The sequence below is a fragment of the Neomonachus schauinslandi genome, chromosome 15, assembly GCF_002201575.2.
Source record: "Neomonachus schauinslandi chromosome 15, ASM220157v2, whole genome shotgun sequence".
NCBI lineage: Eukaryota > Metazoa > Chordata > Mammalia > Carnivora > Phocidae > Neomonachus > Neomonachus schauinslandi.
In genome coordinates this window covers 48,478,812-48,497,634 of record NC_058417.1, presented here as the reverse complement: position 1 = coordinate 48,497,634, position 18,823 = coordinate 48,478,812, and the positions used below count along the sequence as shown (strand labels likewise).

Sequence of the window (18,823 nt, the reverse complement as noted above, 5' to 3'; positions counted from 1 at the left end):
CAATTCTATCTTAATCACTAAAAAAAAAAAAAAAAAAACAGTAGGAAGGGTACCTGATACCCTTTCTTTACGCTCCCCACCCTCTCCCCAAGGTTGTCATGTTGGATCCGGCAAGGGCAGAATAACAAGCCAAAGAGCCTTGTGTCCCCGCCTTGCGGTAAATGTGAATGCTTTAAAAGAGCAATTTGTCCTCGTCCAGAAGTGACACTCAATTTGCCACATGTGTTTTTTTCCTTTGGATGCTGTATGCCCGGCTGCCGTGGCTGGAATTCATCAGCTCAGAGCGCCACTTAAGAGAGCCCCACCCCCAGCCCACCCTTTCTGCCAAAAGCCGGCTCAGCCAGAATGTCTCTTTCTCCTCCTAACTTGCGTTGGGTCCTGCTCTAATTCAGGGTGACTGGCTTGGCTCGGGACTGTGCAGTCTTTCCATCAGACTCCCAAGAAAGTTTAGCAGTCACTTAGCTTTAGCCTCAAAGTAGGCTTGGGACCAAGACCCTGGCCCGACTAGTTGTTAAAATAAAAATAATTGTTAATAACGCAAGGAACAGTTAGCGGGAGGCCCACAGACCTGGTCCACAATTTGTCCTTTCCCCTGATTTTCATAAAAGCAGTTCAACGTGTGTCATTTTAAAGAATGATACCAGTAGGTCAAATCTTCCCCCACCGCAAGCTGGATGGCTGCCACAGCCTCGCTGACTTGGGAGAGAGAGGTCTCAGCCATCTTTCTCTCTTCTGCTCTTGGAGATCAAAGTCTTAAAATGATAGAGTTCCCTTGCCTTGCCCTGTCTCCTCTGTGCATGGACTTCCCCAGAGCTATGTGTGTCTCAATATTCCCCTGCATTGACTCAGGTCACATCTGCATCTGCCGTTAACAGCAGAGGGCACTGAACACGAAAGGGTGGCTATTTTGTTGTTGTTCCAGCTTTATTAGGGTACAGTTGACAAAAGATGTATGTTTGTAAGGTGTACAACTTAATATTTTGATATACATAATATTTTGATACGTTGTGAAATAATTCACCACTATCAGGCTAATTAACGTATCCACCACCTTCCGCAGTTACTGTGTGTGTGCAGTGAGAACACTAAAAATCTACTGTCTCAGCATATTTCGAGCATACAATACCGTCTTGTTAACTAGAGTGACACTACTGTATGTTAGATCTCCAGAACATATTCATCCTGTGTAACTGAAACTTCGTACCCTTTGACCAATAGCTCCCCATCTCCCCTTCCTCTCAGCCCCTGGCAACCACCATTCTATTCTCTGCTGCTACGAGCTGGACTATTTTAGATTCCATATGTAAGGCGATCATGCACTATCTGTCTTTCTGTGTCTGGCTTATTTCACTTAGCATAATGTCCTCCAGGTTCATTCACGATGTTGCAAATGGCAGGATTCTCTTCTTCGTTGAGGCTGAATACTCTTCTATTGTATATATACCACATCTTCTTTACCCACTCATCCACTGGCAGACATGTAGTTCCCTTCCGTGTCTGTTGTGAATAATACTGCAATGAACATGGGAGTGCAGGTATCTCTTCAAGACACTGGCTTCATTTCCTTTGTGTGTATCTGCAACTGATATAGGATGTTTTTAGATTTAAGTCAACGTGCTTTAAAAAGGAGATGCTACATTCTGACCAAAATCTGGATTTCTAGCTTCTCTTGAAAACTCAGAATAAATGATTTCCCAGGAAATGTAAGTTTCATGACAACATAGACTTTGTTTTGTACACAGCCCTAGCTCCAGGATGTAGATCAGTGTCTAACAGTCAACAAATATTTGAGGAATGAATAAATGAATGAGCAATGACAAGGCATGACTCCTGTTAACTGAAACTTAATAGCAGCTGTCCCCTTTAGATGGGGAGTATGTTCTCCCTTGCATGTTAAGTACGTGTTCTCTGCAGATGAGTTAAGGGCGGAGAAATAGGCTCATCTTTTTATGGACTGAATATTTATGAGTCCTCCCTTCCCCCGCTCCCACCACCAAATTCATACGTCAAAACCCTAACCTCCAATGTGATGATATTTGGAGGTGGGGCCTTTGGAAAATAATTAGGTTTAGATGAGGTCATGAGGGTAGGGATCCATGATGGGATTAGAATCCTTATAAGGAAAGGAGAAGCGCTTCCTCTCTCTCCATATGAGGACCCAGTGAGAAGGTGACCATCCACAAGCCAGGAAGTAAACCCTCATCAAGAACCGAATCTGCCCACAACTTGATCTTGGACCTCCCAGCCCGTAGAACTGCAAGAAATCAACGTCTGTTGTTTAAGCCACTGGGTCTGCAGTATTTTCTTATGGCAGCCAGAGCAGACTAATACCAAGTACTTCTCTTAACCCCCAGAGAAGCTGATTAAAGAAAGAATGGAAGTACATAGCCCTGCCTGACAGCAATGAGTCTAATCAAATCCTGTAGATGGGCGGAAATGTGTTCAGGTCGCAGGTCTCCGCGATGGACAGTTACCTTGTCATCCCACCCCTTCTCTCTCCTGACCCCCTGAACTGAGTTGAGGAGTCTTCTAGGGTGGATCTTTCTGGTGATTAGCAGCAAACCTTGTGGGTGAGCAAGGGCTATGGACTGATTTGTGTCCCCCAAGATTCCTATATAGAGTGGGCCTGAATCCAATAGGACTGGCGTCCTTATAAGAAGAGGAAGAGACACCAGAGAAAAGGTCACATGAGGAGACAAGAAAGAAGACAGCCGTCTGCAAGCCCAAGAAGGAGGTCACAGGAGAAACCAAACCCGACCACACCTTGATCTTGGACTGCCAGCCTCCAGAAGTGTGAGAAAATAAGTGGCTGGTGTTGAAGCTCCCCGGTCAGTGGTGTTTGGTTTGGGCATCCTGAGCTGACTAAGACAGTAGGTCAGGGGTCTTTATCCATTCTCAATGTGGACACAGTGCCCAAATTACAAAAGCTTTTAAAATGCTCCCAAGCCCTGAGCAAAGAAAATGTATTGGCTCAAAAATGAAAACTCCAAAATCAAAACGAACTCATATATAATTAAATGTTTACAAAACAAGGAGTCAATGTTGATTCAGTGGTGTTACAAGATACTTTATTCTTAACAGAATTAGAAGTGATAGAATTCAGAATTCAAAAGTTATAGCAAAAAAAAAAAGAGAGAGAGAAAGAGACACCTCAGTCCCATCACAGACCTCAGAGGTATGCTATCAGTTGGAGAAATATGGATATGTAGGAACACCCACCCATTCCCTGCCCCCACAGTCAGCTTTACCTCACTAGATGACATCATGCTTACTTGTTCTGCCTTCCAGCTGGAGGCCTCCATCTTTTTATCCAACCATCCATTTACTCAACCTGCCTCTCTGATCCTCACATACACCTGTCCCCTGCCAACCTCTCCTAGCCCTCGTATCATCCCCAACCCAGGAGCGCCCTCATAACGCCCCATTCGATCCCAACATCACCCATTCTGTAGGACCCAGCTGAAGCCCACCTTCCTCCACAGTTGTCTTCATCTGACCACTTCATCATGTAAGCATCTTTGCCTTCTCCAAAATATTGGGGTGTTTTAGTCTGAACCACCTATTTAGCAGTCAATTTACAACTGCTTTCTGTTTTTTCTCTGATGATTTCATAGACCTACAACTTGTCTCCCAAACTAGACTCTTAGCCTCTATATAGCACTAGCATTGTTCTGTTACTTTTTTCTTTGTACCCTGGCAGAAAAGGCTCTGGAGTGGGACAAACAGTAAGTGGCTAATGGATTCTTCTTTTCCAATATGACTTATTGTTAATCTACTTGGCTTCCAGCTCTGCTGAAGGGATCCTCACCCTCCATTTCCTTCTCACCAGGTACCTTCTTTCTGTCCCCCATCTCCTTACTCCGTAGGTCAGAAAATAGTGGGAAATATAAACATACAGACTTTTTCATGGAAAAGCGCACAAAGAGACCCTGGAAACCTCCCTGAGATCCCAAGCCAGAAAGGACTGGCATGATATATTCAAAGCACTAAACAAGAAAAATATGCAGCCAAAAATACCATATCCAGCTAGGCTGTCATTGAAAATAGAAGGAGAGATGAAAAGCTTCCAGGACAAACAAAAACTGAAAGAATTAGCAAACACCAAACCAGCCCTACAAGAAATCTTGAAAGGGGTCCTCTAAGCAAAGAGAGAGCCTAAAAGCAACATAGACCAGAAAGGAACACAGACAATATACAGTAACAGTTACCTTACAGGCAATACAATGGCACTAAATTCACATCTTTCAATAGTTACCCTGAATGTAAATGGGCTAAATGCCCCAATCAAAAGACACAGGCTATCAGATTGGATAAAAAAAACAAGACCCATCGATATGCTGTGTGCAAGGGACTCATTTTAGACCCAAAGACACCTCCAGATTGCAAGTGAGGGGGTGGAAAACCATTTACCATGCTAATGGACACCAAAAGAAAGCTGGGGTGGCAATCCTTATATCAAATGAGATTTTAAACCAAGGACTGTAATAAGAGATGAGGAAGGACACTATATCCTACTTAAAGGGTCTATCCAACAAGAAGATCTAACAATTGTAAATATCTATGCCCCTAACATGGGAGCAGCCAATTATATAAGCCAATTAATAACAAAAGCAAAGAAACACATTGACAACAATACAATAATAGTGGGGGACTTGAACACCCCCCTCACTGAAATGGACAGATCGTCTAAGCAAAAGATCAACAAGAAAATAAAGGCTTTAAATGACACACTGGACCAAATGGACTTCACATATACATTCAGAACATACCATCCCAAAACAACAGAATACACATTCTTCTCTAGTGCACATGGAACATTCTCCAGAATCGATCACATCCTAGGTCACAAATCAGGTCTCAACTGGTACCAAAAGACTGGGATCATTCCCTGCATATTTTCAGACCACAATGCTTTGAAACTAGAACTCAATCACAAGAGGAAAGTCGGAAAGAACTCAAATACATGGAGGCTAAAGAGCATCCTACTAAAGAATGAATGGGTCAACCAGGAAATTAAAGAAGAATTTTAAAAAATTCATGGAAACCAATGAAAATGAAAACACAACTGTTCAAAATCTTTGGGATGCAGCAAAGGCAGTCCTAAGAGGAAAGTATATAGCAATACAAGCCTGTCTCAAGAAACAAGAAAGATCTCAAATTCTCCCCGAGATCCCAGATTATATGAGGTTCCTAATTTTACTCTTAACCATCTGCCCTTTTCCTCTGCCATATTGATCATGGTTTGTAGGTTAGGTATTTGTGTATTTGTGTATGGCAATGTGCAACCGGGTACCCATTGCACTCACCAGATTATAAGCCCTCTGAGGGCAAGGAAGTCACGTGTCTGTTTTGCCCCCTCCATGATATCCTAAGCTCAGCATAAAGCTGGGTACAAAGTAGGTGCTGACTCCTGTTGTTGAATGAACGAAAGAGTGAATAGAGTCCAGACAAGGTGCTTTGGCAAGTCTTCGCATTTCTTATAGCCCCGACTGAAACAAAACAAAACTTTCCCTGCTCTTTCAGACGACACAAGATGTACAAAGAGCAGTTCAACCTCACCTCCCTGGACACTCCACTGCAGCTCCGACTCGAGGCCAGCTGGGTCCAGTTCCACCTGGGGATCAGCCGCCACGGGCTGTACTCCCGGTCCAGTCCTGTCATCAGCCAACTCCTCCAGGACATGAGGCGCTTTCCCACCATCAGTGCTGGTGAGATTCACAGGGTCAGGCAGGATGCACTGACTTTCTCCCAGAGAGGCTGCATAGACCATCTCAGCCTGGGCTCTAGCGTGAAATATTAAAGGGTTGGCTCTGACACCTGATAGGATAATAAGAAAAACAGACACTGATCTTTTTCCCTTTGAATGAGATCTTATCATTCTAATCTCATCACGACCCCATCAGAGAGCCCTAAGAAAGTGTTTCTGCACACATAAAAGAATGGTGGCTCCTACCGTTTATTGAGTGCTTCTCAGGAACCTGATCACTCTCTTTTATACAGTGACTATATGACATAGATATTATCATGGCCATTTTACAGGTGGGGAAACTGAGGCTCAGAGAGGTTAAGCAACTTGGCCAGAGACCCAGTGGTGGTGCCAGGATTCAAACCCAGTCCTGCTGTCCCAGGTCTGTGCTCTCAAGCACTCCAACAGTCTAATCACTAACAGGGACCAAACTAGCCCCGATCATTTGCCAGGTGCTGCTGGAGCATCCACTGAAGGGCTAGAGGGCATGGGGCCTGGGATGAAGCAGGGTGAAGGCTGCATCCAGCTGAGGCCTGGAGCCATCCCCTGTTGAATGGACAAGGGCCCCAGGCTGCCTCACCATCTCCCCCTCTGTGGTCTGAACCAGAATGAAGGGTCCTGCATGGTGAGCTCTCCTAGGAGCAAGGCTGGACGTTCTCACTGCCCTTCTCCTCCTTTTCAGATTACAGTCAGGACGAGAAGGCCTTGCTTGGGGCATGTGACTGCACCCAGAGTAAGTGGCCCGGCCCCACCTCTGTCCAGCCCCCTCACTGCCAGAGTGCTGTGAACCCCGGGACCTGGCAGCCACATGAGGGGCCCCCCGTCCACTCCGTGGGGGTCCTGGTTGGAAGTTGAAAGAACATGACTCTCTCTGCCCAATCTCTAAAAACTCGACATTTCTCTCCACCCACCCACCCACGTACCCACCCACACAAAAGAAAAGGCATTTGGGAGGGGCTATTCCTAGGGCCCTGCTGGAGAGCGTGTGGTCCCCTGCATCATCAGCATCTGAAGTAAACCTCATCCGTTTACTTTAAGACACTGAACACGCATAGAGACTCCCATATGTGCCGTGAGGTGTTAAACGTTCGAAAGAGAGTTTGTAGGGCCCGAGGCTTCCCTTTGCTTTGGTTTAGCACCTGCCTGCCATTTGCCATTTTATAGAACACAAAGGTGAGTAAGACGTTGTCCCAACCCTCACGGGGCTCATAGCAAGGCCTGGACGGGGCAAAGCGAGTGAAGTAGCCAGAATGCAACGTGTCAGGAGGCAGTGCTGAGCGTGGGGTGAGGTAGGAGTGTCACGGATGTTCCAGTCACTAAACCCTGTCCCGGCCCGGGTGTGCAGTCTGAAATAGAAAGAGATGCAGGTAAACTAGTCCAACACGATGTAGCAGGTGGCATAATCGGAACCCATAGGGGTCCCTCGGAAGCACAGAAGGGAAGATACCAGTTCCTAGGAAAACATCCTTTGGGGTTTTTAGTGTTTATCTTGGGAAACTTGCATCATTTACCCTTTTCCCGTAAGAGCAGACTTGAGGATTGTCTTGAGCCCCCAAACACGCTCTCCGTGTCCCGAAATACTAGAATTTACACTGCAGGCTTTGAAAGCAAATGCTAGTCTTCGGGGTCTTATTACATAAGAGCAAAAAGAAGAAACTGGCTGGGTTTTTTGTTTTTTGTTTTTTGTTTGTTTTTTTTTTTAAGATTTTATTTATTTATTTGACAGAGACAGACACAGCGAGAGAGGGAACACAAGCAGGGGGAGTGGGAGAAGGAGAAGCAGGCTTCCCTGCTGAGCAGGGAGCCCGATGTGGGACTCGATCCAGGGACTCCAGGATCATGACCTGAGCCGAAGGCAGTCGCTTAACCAACTGAGCCACCCAGGCGCCCTGGCTGGGTTTTTTGAATGAACAAAAGGTCGCAGCCCCGAGGGTAGGCCCAGAAACAGTGTTCACTCTCCCTTGTCCCCCCTCACAGTTGTGAAACCCAGCGGGGTCCACCTCAAGCTGGTTCTGAGGTTCTCAGACTTCGGGAAGGCCATGTTCAAACCCATGAGGTAAGTGACCGCCTTCCTCAGCTGTGGCAGCCGTGAGGGAGTTTCGACCAAAAATCAGTAGATGTGGACAGTTTGGGGAGGGGATCTCGTCTTATATTCAGGCATCTCAAATCCTGGGAAGAAAGAGTTGTGGTCCTTCGGAAAGGGAGCGATCTCAGTGAGCCCACCTGGCTGGTTTAGCGCAGGCTCCAGAAGCAGCCAGGTGATTCTTGGGCGCGCACCACTCCCCTGGACACAGAGCCGCCATGTTTGAGGCATTACGTTGTTTTAAGTCATTGTGACGGTTAGTCATGCAGGGTTAATGTAGACTCAGAAGTGAGCCCTGGTTAAAGAGAGGAAGCAGAAGGCGCAAACACCGATGGGGAAACACGAGACCTTAAAGGGAAGCAGAAAAACAATGATAAATCTGCACATTGACCACCCCTCATCAGATCCATGAGTTCCATTCTCTGAGCAGCATTCTTATCTGGCACCTTAAGATGGCTGTGATTTTTTTATGAACTTAAAGCTAATTACACAGCGGGGGAGCTTTACTTTCACTTTTCACGTGTGGGGAGGAAAACCACTCACACTGGCCACGTTTTCAATGCAGGAAAGGCCCGGAAGTCTCAGCCGCCCGCCGCTTCTCTGCCCCGTCACAAACAACGTACAAAAACTGTCCAAAGGAACCAGTTTTCTTGCTGAATAGAATGCAAAAATTTCCAACATTGGGTCATAAAAGCCATTTTGTCTATTCTTAGGCCATAACACAAACTTTAATCAGCATTTGTATAAAATTTCATCCAAAGCCAAAGAGCATCATTTTAAAACGTACTTCTTGGAAAAGCATGCGTTTTTTTCTATATGTCATTTAATGTAAAACAAACAAACAAGCAAACAAAAAAGTGTCCCTTATTAAAAAAGGAAAGTAGGAGTTTATCTTTGGATAATATAAATTATGACCATAATTAAAGATCATATCTTTCATGAAATCTATAGAATATACATACTGAAAAACACGTCAGCTCTTGTCCAAGTCTGAGAAGCACTGATTTAAAAATGATTTTCAAATTTAAAGTCACATCTAGGTAGGCCATACAGAAACGGGGAAATGATGTTTTAGAAAATTCTAAAAGTTGTCGGAGAGACTGTGGATTCTTATGGATGGAATTCACGAATTAAAATGTGGAGATGGGGACCCGTGGACACGCTCCTTGCTGCCCAGGCATCCGGCGGCAGCGCTAGGGAGGAGAATAGGGGCACCCCTGGACACAGAGGCCTGTCCTTTCCATGTGGCCGCACCTTTTAAAACAGAACGCCTGCTTTTGTCAGCCCCTCGCCGTGGTTTCCAGGACTTGTGCTTTTTGGCAAAGTGCACATCGCTAGTTCAATTGCCGGAGCTGTGTATTTATAGCTTTTTGCAACATTATGGGTATTTACATTTGAATTGCTTCTGCAGCCCTCACGCAGTCCCCCACGGTGGATTATAAAATTAGATCATCATTCTTCCATGTGTATTCGCAGCAAGGCAAGTCAAGCTCGGGGCCAGAGGCCACGCTGCCCTGAAGGCCTGGGAGGCACCTTTCAGAACATTCATACCCAGCCGGCCCTTCACACTCGGGCAGGCCTGGTGCTTTTCAGGAATCCATTAGCGATTTTAAAATGTGTGCAAATCAATATCCTCTGCACCGGCCTCCCTCAAGCCTCTGGCTGGGCTCACTCTCAGGACCCAGCTGAGGTTTCTCTGAGGGGACAGGCTCATTTATTCACCCCGGTCACCCTAAGACCTGGACTTTTCTGGTCTTCAAATATCAGTTGTATTAAACGGCATCCCTAGGACACTTTTCCTTTTATAAAAGCCCCCGCCTCCTCCCGCACCTGTAACTCTTGACACCTGGGTCTGTGGCACCTCTGGTTGACCAGCAGGTCCCTCTCTTCTGTTTATACCTGCCCAAGAATGTCTGTGTATCTTCCCGACTCAACTACCTTTTAAAAGGATCAGCCGCTGCCACCAAAGTGGCTCAAACAGGGGATGTGGTCCGGGGACTGCCTGCAGGACAAGGTCTTGCAAGAAGCCCGAGAGTCTTCTCCCGGCCGCGGGAGCCGTGGGAGTTGCGGGCTGTCCCTGGCGTGTCGTTCCATCGGGCACACGTACATTAAAAGCATGAAGCCTGTTTTCCCCTCCCTCTGGTCATGCTTCTCAGCTCTCTGCTCAGGCTCCTGACGAAGTCTGAGTCCAGGGCGGGATTCCCCCCTTCCTTCCAGACAGCAGCGAGATGAAGAGACACCTGCGGACTTCTTCTACTTCATCGACTTTCAGAGACACAATGCCGAGATCGCAGCTTTCCACCTGGACAGGTAGGTAGGGTTGGGCCCCAGGGACATGGCGTTGACCGCAAGGGCCGATGGGCCAAGGGGTGCTGGGCAGACCCTCAGGTGGGACCTCCCTGGCATTTCTTCCTTCCGGCATCCTGTCTTCCTCACGAACCTCAGTGATGCCTTTGAACTCAACACATCTCCTGTTCAACCCCACATTTAAAAAACACAAGGCCTCTACTGTAGTGAAAAGAATGACCTAGAAAGAAAACTAAGCACCCTGCCAGGCTGCTCAGGCTGCCACCTTGGACCTGACCTTGCCCTTCACTCTAGTTTCCTGATTGGAAACGGGGAGAATGCATCCACTCCCATGTATCCCATTTCACCCAAAGGTGAAAGCACATGCCTAAACTTCCTCCTCTTCCATTGGCCCGTCGTGGCTACTCAAGGTGTGTTCTACGGACTGGCAGCCGGGCCCCACCCCGGGAGCTCTTCAGAAATCCGGGAGCTCTTCAGAAATCCGGAAGCTCGGGCTCACCCTGGACCCACTGAAAGAGAGCCTGCATGTGAACGAGAGCCCAGGTCACTCACATGCCCAGTAACCTATGAAAAGCTCCGACCTAGAACACAGCGTGGACTGTGGGAAGGCTTGCCCAGGAGGCTTGCGGGACTCAGGAGTCTTCTGCCAAGCCTTCTCCCACCCCCTTAGACACAGGTTTGCCCTGGTTGTGGTCAGCTCGGCACTGCAGAGTGCCCTGGGCTGCACGTGGTCAGGAACGCCCGCCCGTTTCTAAGGGGCGACCATCCGACCCCCCGACAATCCCCCAGACATGAACAGGGCTTTCTCTCCTCCAGGATTCTGGACTTCCGACGGGTGCCACCCACAGTGGGGAGGCTAGTCAATGTCACCAAGGAAATCCTAGAGGTCACCAAGAATGAAATCCTGCAGAGTGTTTTCTTCGTCTCTCCAGGTAGAGTACTGGCCCGAGCTATGTTTTGGGTGTAGGAGGGTCGGCCCCTGTGGCCGCCGATGCGTTCCCAGTGGTCTGAGCGCCTGCCGGCCCCCATTGGGAGGGGTATATGCTGCCGTCGGACTCTCCCATCCCGGCCCATCCAAGCATCACACCAGATGAACTGGGGATGGGAAAGGGTCGTAGGCGAAATGCCAAGTAGCCTGGGTGGGCGTGAACGACAATGCCAGCCTCCCTGGACTCAGATGTTACCCATGCGAGCAAAGAGCATTCTCATCATCTGGGTGGGAGGCAGCGAGGTTGGGGCCACTTTCTCTGCTCTGAGACATTTGAAAAATCAGTGCCTGGGATGCTCAGTGTAAGAGCACTCACAAGGCCCGGCATCTGGGAAAGCAATATTTTCGTCTTCTTGCTGCCTCTGCCCAGGCTGTGAGTTGAGGCTTTCCCTTCCTTCCTGGGGGATTTTCCAGGGGGGGGGGGGGGGGGAGGAGGGGGATCAGGAACAGGGCACTGCCTCCTTATTCCTTCTCTCTCTCCTCCCGTGCCTCCAGCCAGCAACGTGTGTTTCTTTGCCAAGTGCCCATACATGTGCAAGACCGAATACGCCGTGTGTGGCAACCCGCACCTGCTGGAAGGCTCCCTCTCCGCGTTCCTGCCTTCTCTCAACCTGGCCCCCAGGCTGTCGGTGCCCAACCCCTGGATCCGCTCCTACTCGCTGGCAGGAAAAGAGGAGTGAGTTGGCCCCCTGGCCACGATGCCATGCCCACGGCCCTGCCGTCTGGTTCCTGGGAGTGGCTGCCTCCCCGCACCAAGGCCTTGCCACCAGCCTGGCTCTTGGACCCCCAACCCCAATTATTTCCTGATCTCAGATCGATCCTGGGGCCAGCTGTGCCCGTTCTCCCCGCTTTGGTTCATGTGTTCAGTTACAAAGAGCGTCCTACGTGCTAGGGGTACGGGACAGGCTCCCCCGGCCTAGGGGGGGCGGTCAGACGAGTAGGCAGATTATGAAAACACCTTGGTGCACTTGCTGTCATCCAGAGAAGCACATGAGGAGCCCGCAAGAGCGACACCTGCCCCACCCGAGTAAACCCCGGGAAGCCAAGGCCCCAGAGCTGGGATCGGGAGGCAGGGATCTTGGGGAGGGGGACGCGGGGAGGTGGGAGAGGGCCCCCAACACCTTGCCATCTTGGCTTTTCCAGCCCCAGGATTTCTTCTCCCCTCAGGTGGGAGGTCAATCCGCTTTACTGTGACACCGTGAAGCAGATCTACCCATACAACAGTAGCAGCCGTCTCCTCAACATCATCGACATGGCCATCTTCGACTTCCTGATAGGTGGGTCCCCATCCCCGCGCTCGGGCGCTTGGTGGCAGCGGCCTCTGCTGTGGGGCTGGGATTCGCCGTGACCTTGGGCAATGAGCTGGAGCCTGGCCCGTGAGGCCTGAGGAACCTCACATGGCCCAGAGCCTCAGAAGTGGCAGAGGTCCCAGAGGACAGAGGTTGACACATGCTCCCCTCTTTAGAGAGGACTCACTCAGAAGGCGGGCACACGGTGTGCAACCCACCCACATGAGGGTTTGTGGGCTCACTTAGCCCCCCTCCCTCCCTGCACCGTCACTAATAACCATGGGAAACAGTGTGGGGCCCTGGGTTCAGACTCCTGACTCAGCTGCGATCAGGCCCCCCAGGTCCGGGGAGGACGCAGAGGTCAGAAGCACCTGCCCTCCTTTACAGGAAATATGGACCGGCATCATTATGAGATGTTCACCAAATTTGGGGACGATGGGTTCCTCATTCACCTTGACAATGCCAGAGGGTAAGTGTCCCAACATCGCTGTCCCCGCCGTGGCCCCGGGTGCGGCCACTCAGGGCCAACCAGAGGCCCCCTGAGAATGAGGCCCTTCCACGGTCACGTTCCCGGTCGCCCTGCCCTCCTTGTTCCATTTCCTTTTTCTCCCAATCTTTGCTAAGTAACGCTGGATTCTCCTCTGACAGATTTTTACTAAGCGGTTCAGTCCTGGAGGCAGAGTGCATGGCTCATCCTCAGTGTCTGGCCCTCTGTAGTTAGGGAATAAATGAATGAACGAACAAATGAACGAACGAACGAATGAATGATGCTTGGTCGTAACCCCTTTGCACAGAGGCTTTTGGGAGCTGATCCTGGGCATTTTACCCCGGGCTGTCAGAACAAGGCTGAGGTAGAGGAGAGTGGAAACCATTAGGAGGGAGGTGGGGGGGGGGGTCACCCTGAAAGCCCGTCCCCCCTTCCAGGTTTGGACGACACTCCCAGGACGAACTCTCCATCCTGTCGCCGCTGTCCCAGTGTTGCAGGTGAGCTCCCAGCTCCAGGGCAGGTGGCAATTGTGACCCTTCATCCCACTTGCGACCAAGCTCAGAAGGTCCTAGTGTTCACTGGTCTAGGACCCCGGTGCGTAGGGGGACAGGAATGACCTCATTTCTTGTCCACTGACAGAATTTTCCCCAGCAATGCCTCCCTTTTGCATCTGTCCGCACAGGATGAGTGAGGACCTCGTCTTTTAAACCGATCAGTCACTAACTTTGATCTTTAACCCACTCAGAGAAGAGCTCATCCTTGCAGTCTGACAGTCTTGGACACGGCTAATCAGATCTCTGCTTCGCTCAGCACTCAGAGAAGCTTATAAATATGACTTGCTCACCATCTAAGTAAAATCCTGATTAAAGTCCCATAAACTGGGGGCGCCTGGCTGGCTCAGTCAGCAGAACACGTGACTCTTGATCTCAGGGTCGTGGGTCCGAGCCCCACGTTGGGTGTAGAGATTCCTTAAAAATAAAATCCCTAGGGTGCCTGGGTGGCACAGCCAGCCGAACGTCCGACTCTTGGTTTTGGCTCACGTCGTGATCTCGGGGTCGTGGGATCAAGTCCCAGGTCGGGCTCCGGGCTCTGCTTAAGACTCTCTCTCCCTCTGCCCCTCCTCGCTCAAAAATAAACAAATCTTTAAAAAAATAGAAATAAAATCCTTAAGAAGTCCTATAAACTCATGTCAGATTGAAAGGAAGTACTTGGACTTTGCGTGGCCACCAAGCTCTAGAGAATGTCTAACCCACTTCCATACCTCTCTGGTGTCGAAGTCAGGCTGGTGAAATGGTCCGCCTGCTCAGCTGCAGTTTCCAGAGCTAACTAGAAACGCAGGATGCACACCTAGCAAAACCACCTCATTCATTTCCAGCTGGAAAACTGAGCAAAGCATGTTCTTTATCCGCTTCTTAGGTTCATTTAAACACGCCTCCCTCCAGCCCTCCCTCTCCCCGAGTAGGGGAGGCAGGGGCTGTTGATGACAAGTCAGACAATTAAGCTGCTTACACATCTGAGTGCAAGTCAGATTCTCACATAAAAAGCAATCAAAATCCACCCCATTTCCATCCCTCTAAGAGTCTGACCCAGGAAATACAAAGTTGGCAAGAAACAACTTAGAGGCTGAGGGTACCTGTGGCTTTTGAGATGGCAAAACTCTTCATCATTTCACCTACCAGAAACTTCTCTTGGTGGCTTTAAATCTCCTTCGGATGTCGTTAACGGTCACTTAGTTCCTTTTCCCTGGTTTTCATTAACACGTGCTTGAGAAGACACTGGGGGAGAAGGCTCCCAGAACATCACCTACGACAGCTGTTTGTGGGGAAAGAGGTTCAGGCAAGCTTTTCTCTTCGCATTTACCTATTTGCCTCCTATATTCTGTCCTTCCAGGATAAAAAAGAAAACGCTTTTGCACCTGCAGCTGCTGGCCCGGGCCGACTACAGACTCAGTGACGTGATGCGGGAGTCTTTGCTAGAAGACCAGCTCAGCCCCATCCTCACCGAGCCCCACCTCCTGGCCCTGGACCGGAGACTCCAAATCATCCTACAGACAGTGGAGGGGTGCGTGGAGGCCCACGGAGAGCAGAGTGTCATAGCCACCGACCCAGCAGAACAGTCCGCCCCAGACTCTAGCCAGGCTAACTTGACAAGCTAAGGGCTGGATGAAGCCAGATTTCAGGAACTACCCCTGGAGCCAGAGGTGGACTTGGGAGCGGACCACTGCTTCCTCGCATCCCCGTCAAGGCTGGTGGGGCTGGGTCATGAGCTCTGAAAGAGGTAGGGCACTGGGATGATTCCACAAGAGCAAAAGAGGAGGGATCCACTGAACTTTCTTCCTTGGTGCACGGCTTCTCTAGTGGACCTCCTTGGCCCCGCCCTTCCCAGAAAGCACTGCTTCAGCAAGGCCACAGACCATCTCCTGAGCCCACTGGGAAATCTGGATTAGGAGTCGGGCTTGGAAGGTTTGGGAGCCTTGTCCCAGGAAAGAGTAGAACAAATAAAATTAAAGGACACCAATGGACACCTAGCTGACCTCCAGATCCTTATTATATCTACAAGGATCACTTCTGATCCAGATAAAACATCTGGCATCTCAGGAGCAGACCAAAAAAAAAGAAGAAAAAAATCTAAACATGGTAGCCCTCAAACTGGTTCAAAGTAGACTTCACACTTTCTATTTCTGTCCCAGTTACTGTGGCTCAACTGAATACAGCAATCCCTTATTGACCATTCCAAAAGTAATTTCTTGGAAACGTTATTACCAAGGGTAAAAATAACAGAGGAATTTGCTCAGAATATCTGAAAAGGGATGTTTTCAATCTGAAGAGTATTTAAATACCAACCAAAATAACATCAAGTATGTCAGATTTAGCCCCCAGCAACAAGAGAAGGAATTGTACTGAAGGGAAAACCAGTGTAGTCTTGAAGGTGGAACAGCAGGGGAATGGGCCTAGCAGGTGCGTGAACCTGGACTTGGGCAGGAGAAAAGCCAGGGCCTCCCACTGCCCACCCACCACAATCCTCTTTCCCATAAGGGCCCAGGACTGTCGCCCACCCGCCCCCAAAAGCAGGAGGCTCTCTGAAGAGGCCTGACACTCTAGATGCCCCTCCCCTCACTGCTTTATCAAAAAAGGACTCAAATCAAGTTGACTTTTAAGATTTATTTGAGAGTGAGCAAGAGAGAGAGAGCACATGAGCAGGGGCGGGGAGGGGCAGAGGGAAAGAGAGAAGCAGGCTCCCCGCTGAGCAGGGAGCCAGATGTGGGGCTCCATCCCAGGACCCTGCAGTCACGACCTGAGCCGAAGGCAGCCGCTTAACCCACTGAGCCACCCAGGGGTCCCCTCAAGTTGACTTTTGAAGCCTCCCTTAAAAATGGATGCATCAGGGATCCCATCCCCTCAGCCTCCTCTCTACTGACTGCCAACATCAGAGACACCTTTCATGGGAGGCTTTGTTTCTTATTCTGTAATTCGTGTCTGAAAACGCAAATCATAGGAATGTATTCATACTAAGGATGAATACAGCGATGAGCCAGTCAACAAGTACAAATGACCGATCTCAGCACATCCACTTCCCCGATAGGGGCCAGAGGCTCACAGTCTGGGGGGGGGGTTTCGAAAGAAGTTGTCGGCTGCCAGGTCAGACAGCAGAGAAGTCGTCCAAGCCCTGACAAGTGACACGGGTCTTTCTGACCCACCTGGTACCCCACATCCCTGGCGCATTACGTACCCCTGAGCCTCAGTCTCCGGGACAATAACATCAGGGCCACTCACGAAGCTCTTCCCAGGTGACAGTCAGCGGACAGGTTTCCCAGCCTCCCGAACACACACAGAGAATCCCTTACCTCCAAGGTACACAGAAAAAAATGGTCTCACAAAATCATACAACTTAATGATTTAAACCTACTCCCAAGTGTTCTTTCCACTGTCATACAAAAACCCAACAGTACTTCAATCAGTCTGTGAAGTTAAGTTGGTTTAGAAAAACTCAACCCCTTAGTAGAACCGAATTCCCCCAGAGACTTCATCACCCGCAGGCTCTACCGCTGCTCAGGGCTTCCCACCTCATGAACGGTCTCCTACTTCGAGACACTACTGTCTTTGGTAATTGCACACAGAGGAGTGGCAGAAAAATACTCAGGCAAAGATGTTCAAGGAACAGCACAGAATGGTCTGGGTGTCAAAGCCCTGAGCCTGAGGAAGGTAAGCCACAGCTCCGTCTCAAACCGGCCACTTCTAGGACAATGCGCTGGTTTTCAAATGGACTAAACGCTGTGGTGTATTTTACCAAGAGTAATAGAACGGAGTCTGACCACAATACGTAAAGTACCAAGTTACCTAATTTTTTACTTAAAACACCCCATTATTTTTTCACTAATGCAAAGACTAAAACTCTATCATTTGTCAAAAATACCAGAGAACAAAAGACTCCTTTAACCGTCAGGTTCTTCCAACATGTCCATTTTGGACCACCGTTCATCTTCCCATCACATAAAAATTCTCTTTATAAAAATGTTTCACGTTACTACTGACAATGGAATGAAAAATGAAAAAAAGGAAAGGGAATTGTCAGTACAAAAATTGGTAGGGAAAGGGGTTTGAAGGAATTCGGTTTTGCCTGCCCAAAAGCCAGGAGGACAATCTGAGTCTGAAGACTGTAAAAGGTGCAGCTGGTTCTCTCTCTCACTCGTGGTAGTTTTATAAAGTCACCACGGACACCAAATCAGTGGAGACGTAACCATTTGCGCCTGAGGAAATACAGGGTTGAGGTTCCCGGGAGCCTCTAGTTGCAACATTTTTGTAAATAAATCAATACGTAATCTTGTCTTACGTGTTAATGGTGTAGACACCAGAGTAGGCACTGTTAAGAACACTGAACTCATGCGCCTTAAAGAAGCTACTTAATACACTTATTTTCTCTACAAGACACACATCACAGCCTCCTCGACCTTAGGAACACTCACCAGCACTTTAGCACTACACTTGGGGGCCATTTTAAGTACTGAAATCACCCAGAGAAAGCACAAAAATGCCGGAGCAGCACCGGACAGACCGCGAGGCGGACACGGACACGGGAGGGCAGCCGGACAGCCGGGACAAGACAGAGCGGCGCTTCATTCAAGCCCCGCGGGGCACGCGCACGTCGGGACAATCGAAGCCTTTGCCACTCTGCTCACGTCCGGGAAGGACAGGGAAAGTGCTCCGAGTACTGACTTGGGGGTTACTCATAAATTTTAGCAGGTAGGCAAATTCACAAAATTCGCAAATACAACACCACGAATAACGAGGACCAACTGTTAACGCCTTTGACATTCACCAAGATGATAAAACAAAAGCTCTCCATCTAGTGGTGACTTTGAGAATCACAAAGCTACTTAAGTTAAATTGGCAGAACTTGCACACAACAAAAAAATTACGGCTCATTGGTTTGAGTTCTAGGTCGACTCAGGATGAAGTCACAGCTCTGAAGTTAATGTTAACAAATTTTAACATTAAATGTACACAACAATACTGATTTCTATGTGAAAGCGCCACAGGGCTAAAGGGAGAGGTTTAAGACTCGCCCTTTTAGAATCTCCTATCTGCAGCCTTTCTTGGCAGCAGTATGATGGCTACTTTGGGGGACACATTAACTGGTGATCTGGCCACTGCCTCTCGATGTTGTTCTAGCCCATCTAGAAACACGCTGCCGGGGCCGAACAAAAATACAAAAAGGATCAGTTATTAATTTGTGATTGTGCAAATAAAGCAGTATTAAGAAAATGAACATCATGCTACTTCAATTTTAAAATGTCAGTATTTAAAAATAAATAAATAATAAAATGTCAATATTTAAGTCATTAAAAAACAAAAGACAATTCCACATGAGCCAGAGTTCTAGAAGGAGAACGAAACTAGAACCAGGACAGTCAGTCCAAGGAAGT

At 48.7% G+C, this 18,823-nt stretch overlaps 1 protein-coding gene across 2 annotated transcripts in view; it reads left to right on the top strand.

Moving 5' to 3' along the window:
- The window catches only part of FAM20A (FAM20A golgi associated secretory pathway pseudokinase), a 46,883-nt gene extending 31,469 nt beyond the window's left edge, over positions 1-15,414 (top strand). The window contains exons 1-11 of one of the 2 annotated variants that reach the window (XM_044921901.1): positions 1,512-1,703; positions 5,524-5,708; positions 6,429-6,479; positions 7,724-7,802; positions 10,047-10,139; positions 10,953-11,068; positions 11,620-11,800; positions 12,292-12,401; positions 12,801-12,882; positions 13,338-13,397; positions 14,791-15,414. In XM_044921901.1, coding sequence (XP_044777836.1) covers positions 1,687-1,703; positions 5,524-5,708; positions 6,429-6,479; positions 7,724-7,802; positions 10,047-10,139; positions 10,953-11,068; positions 11,620-11,800; positions 12,292-12,401; positions 12,801-12,882; positions 13,338-13,397; positions 14,791-15,055 — 1,239 coding nt within the window. In that variant the 5' untranslated portion in view covers positions 1,512-1,686 and the 3' untranslated portion in view covers positions 15,056-15,414. Of the gene's footprint in view, positions 1-1,511; positions 1,704-5,523; positions 5,709-6,428; positions 6,480-7,723; positions 7,803-10,046; positions 10,140-10,952; positions 11,069-11,619; positions 11,801-12,291; positions 12,402-12,800; positions 12,883-13,337; positions 13,398-14,790 lie in introns of those variants that run through there. The other variant, XM_021678442.1, reaches the window with a different exon arrangement.
- The last annotated feature ends 3,409 nt before the right edge of the window (positions 15,415-18,823 follow it).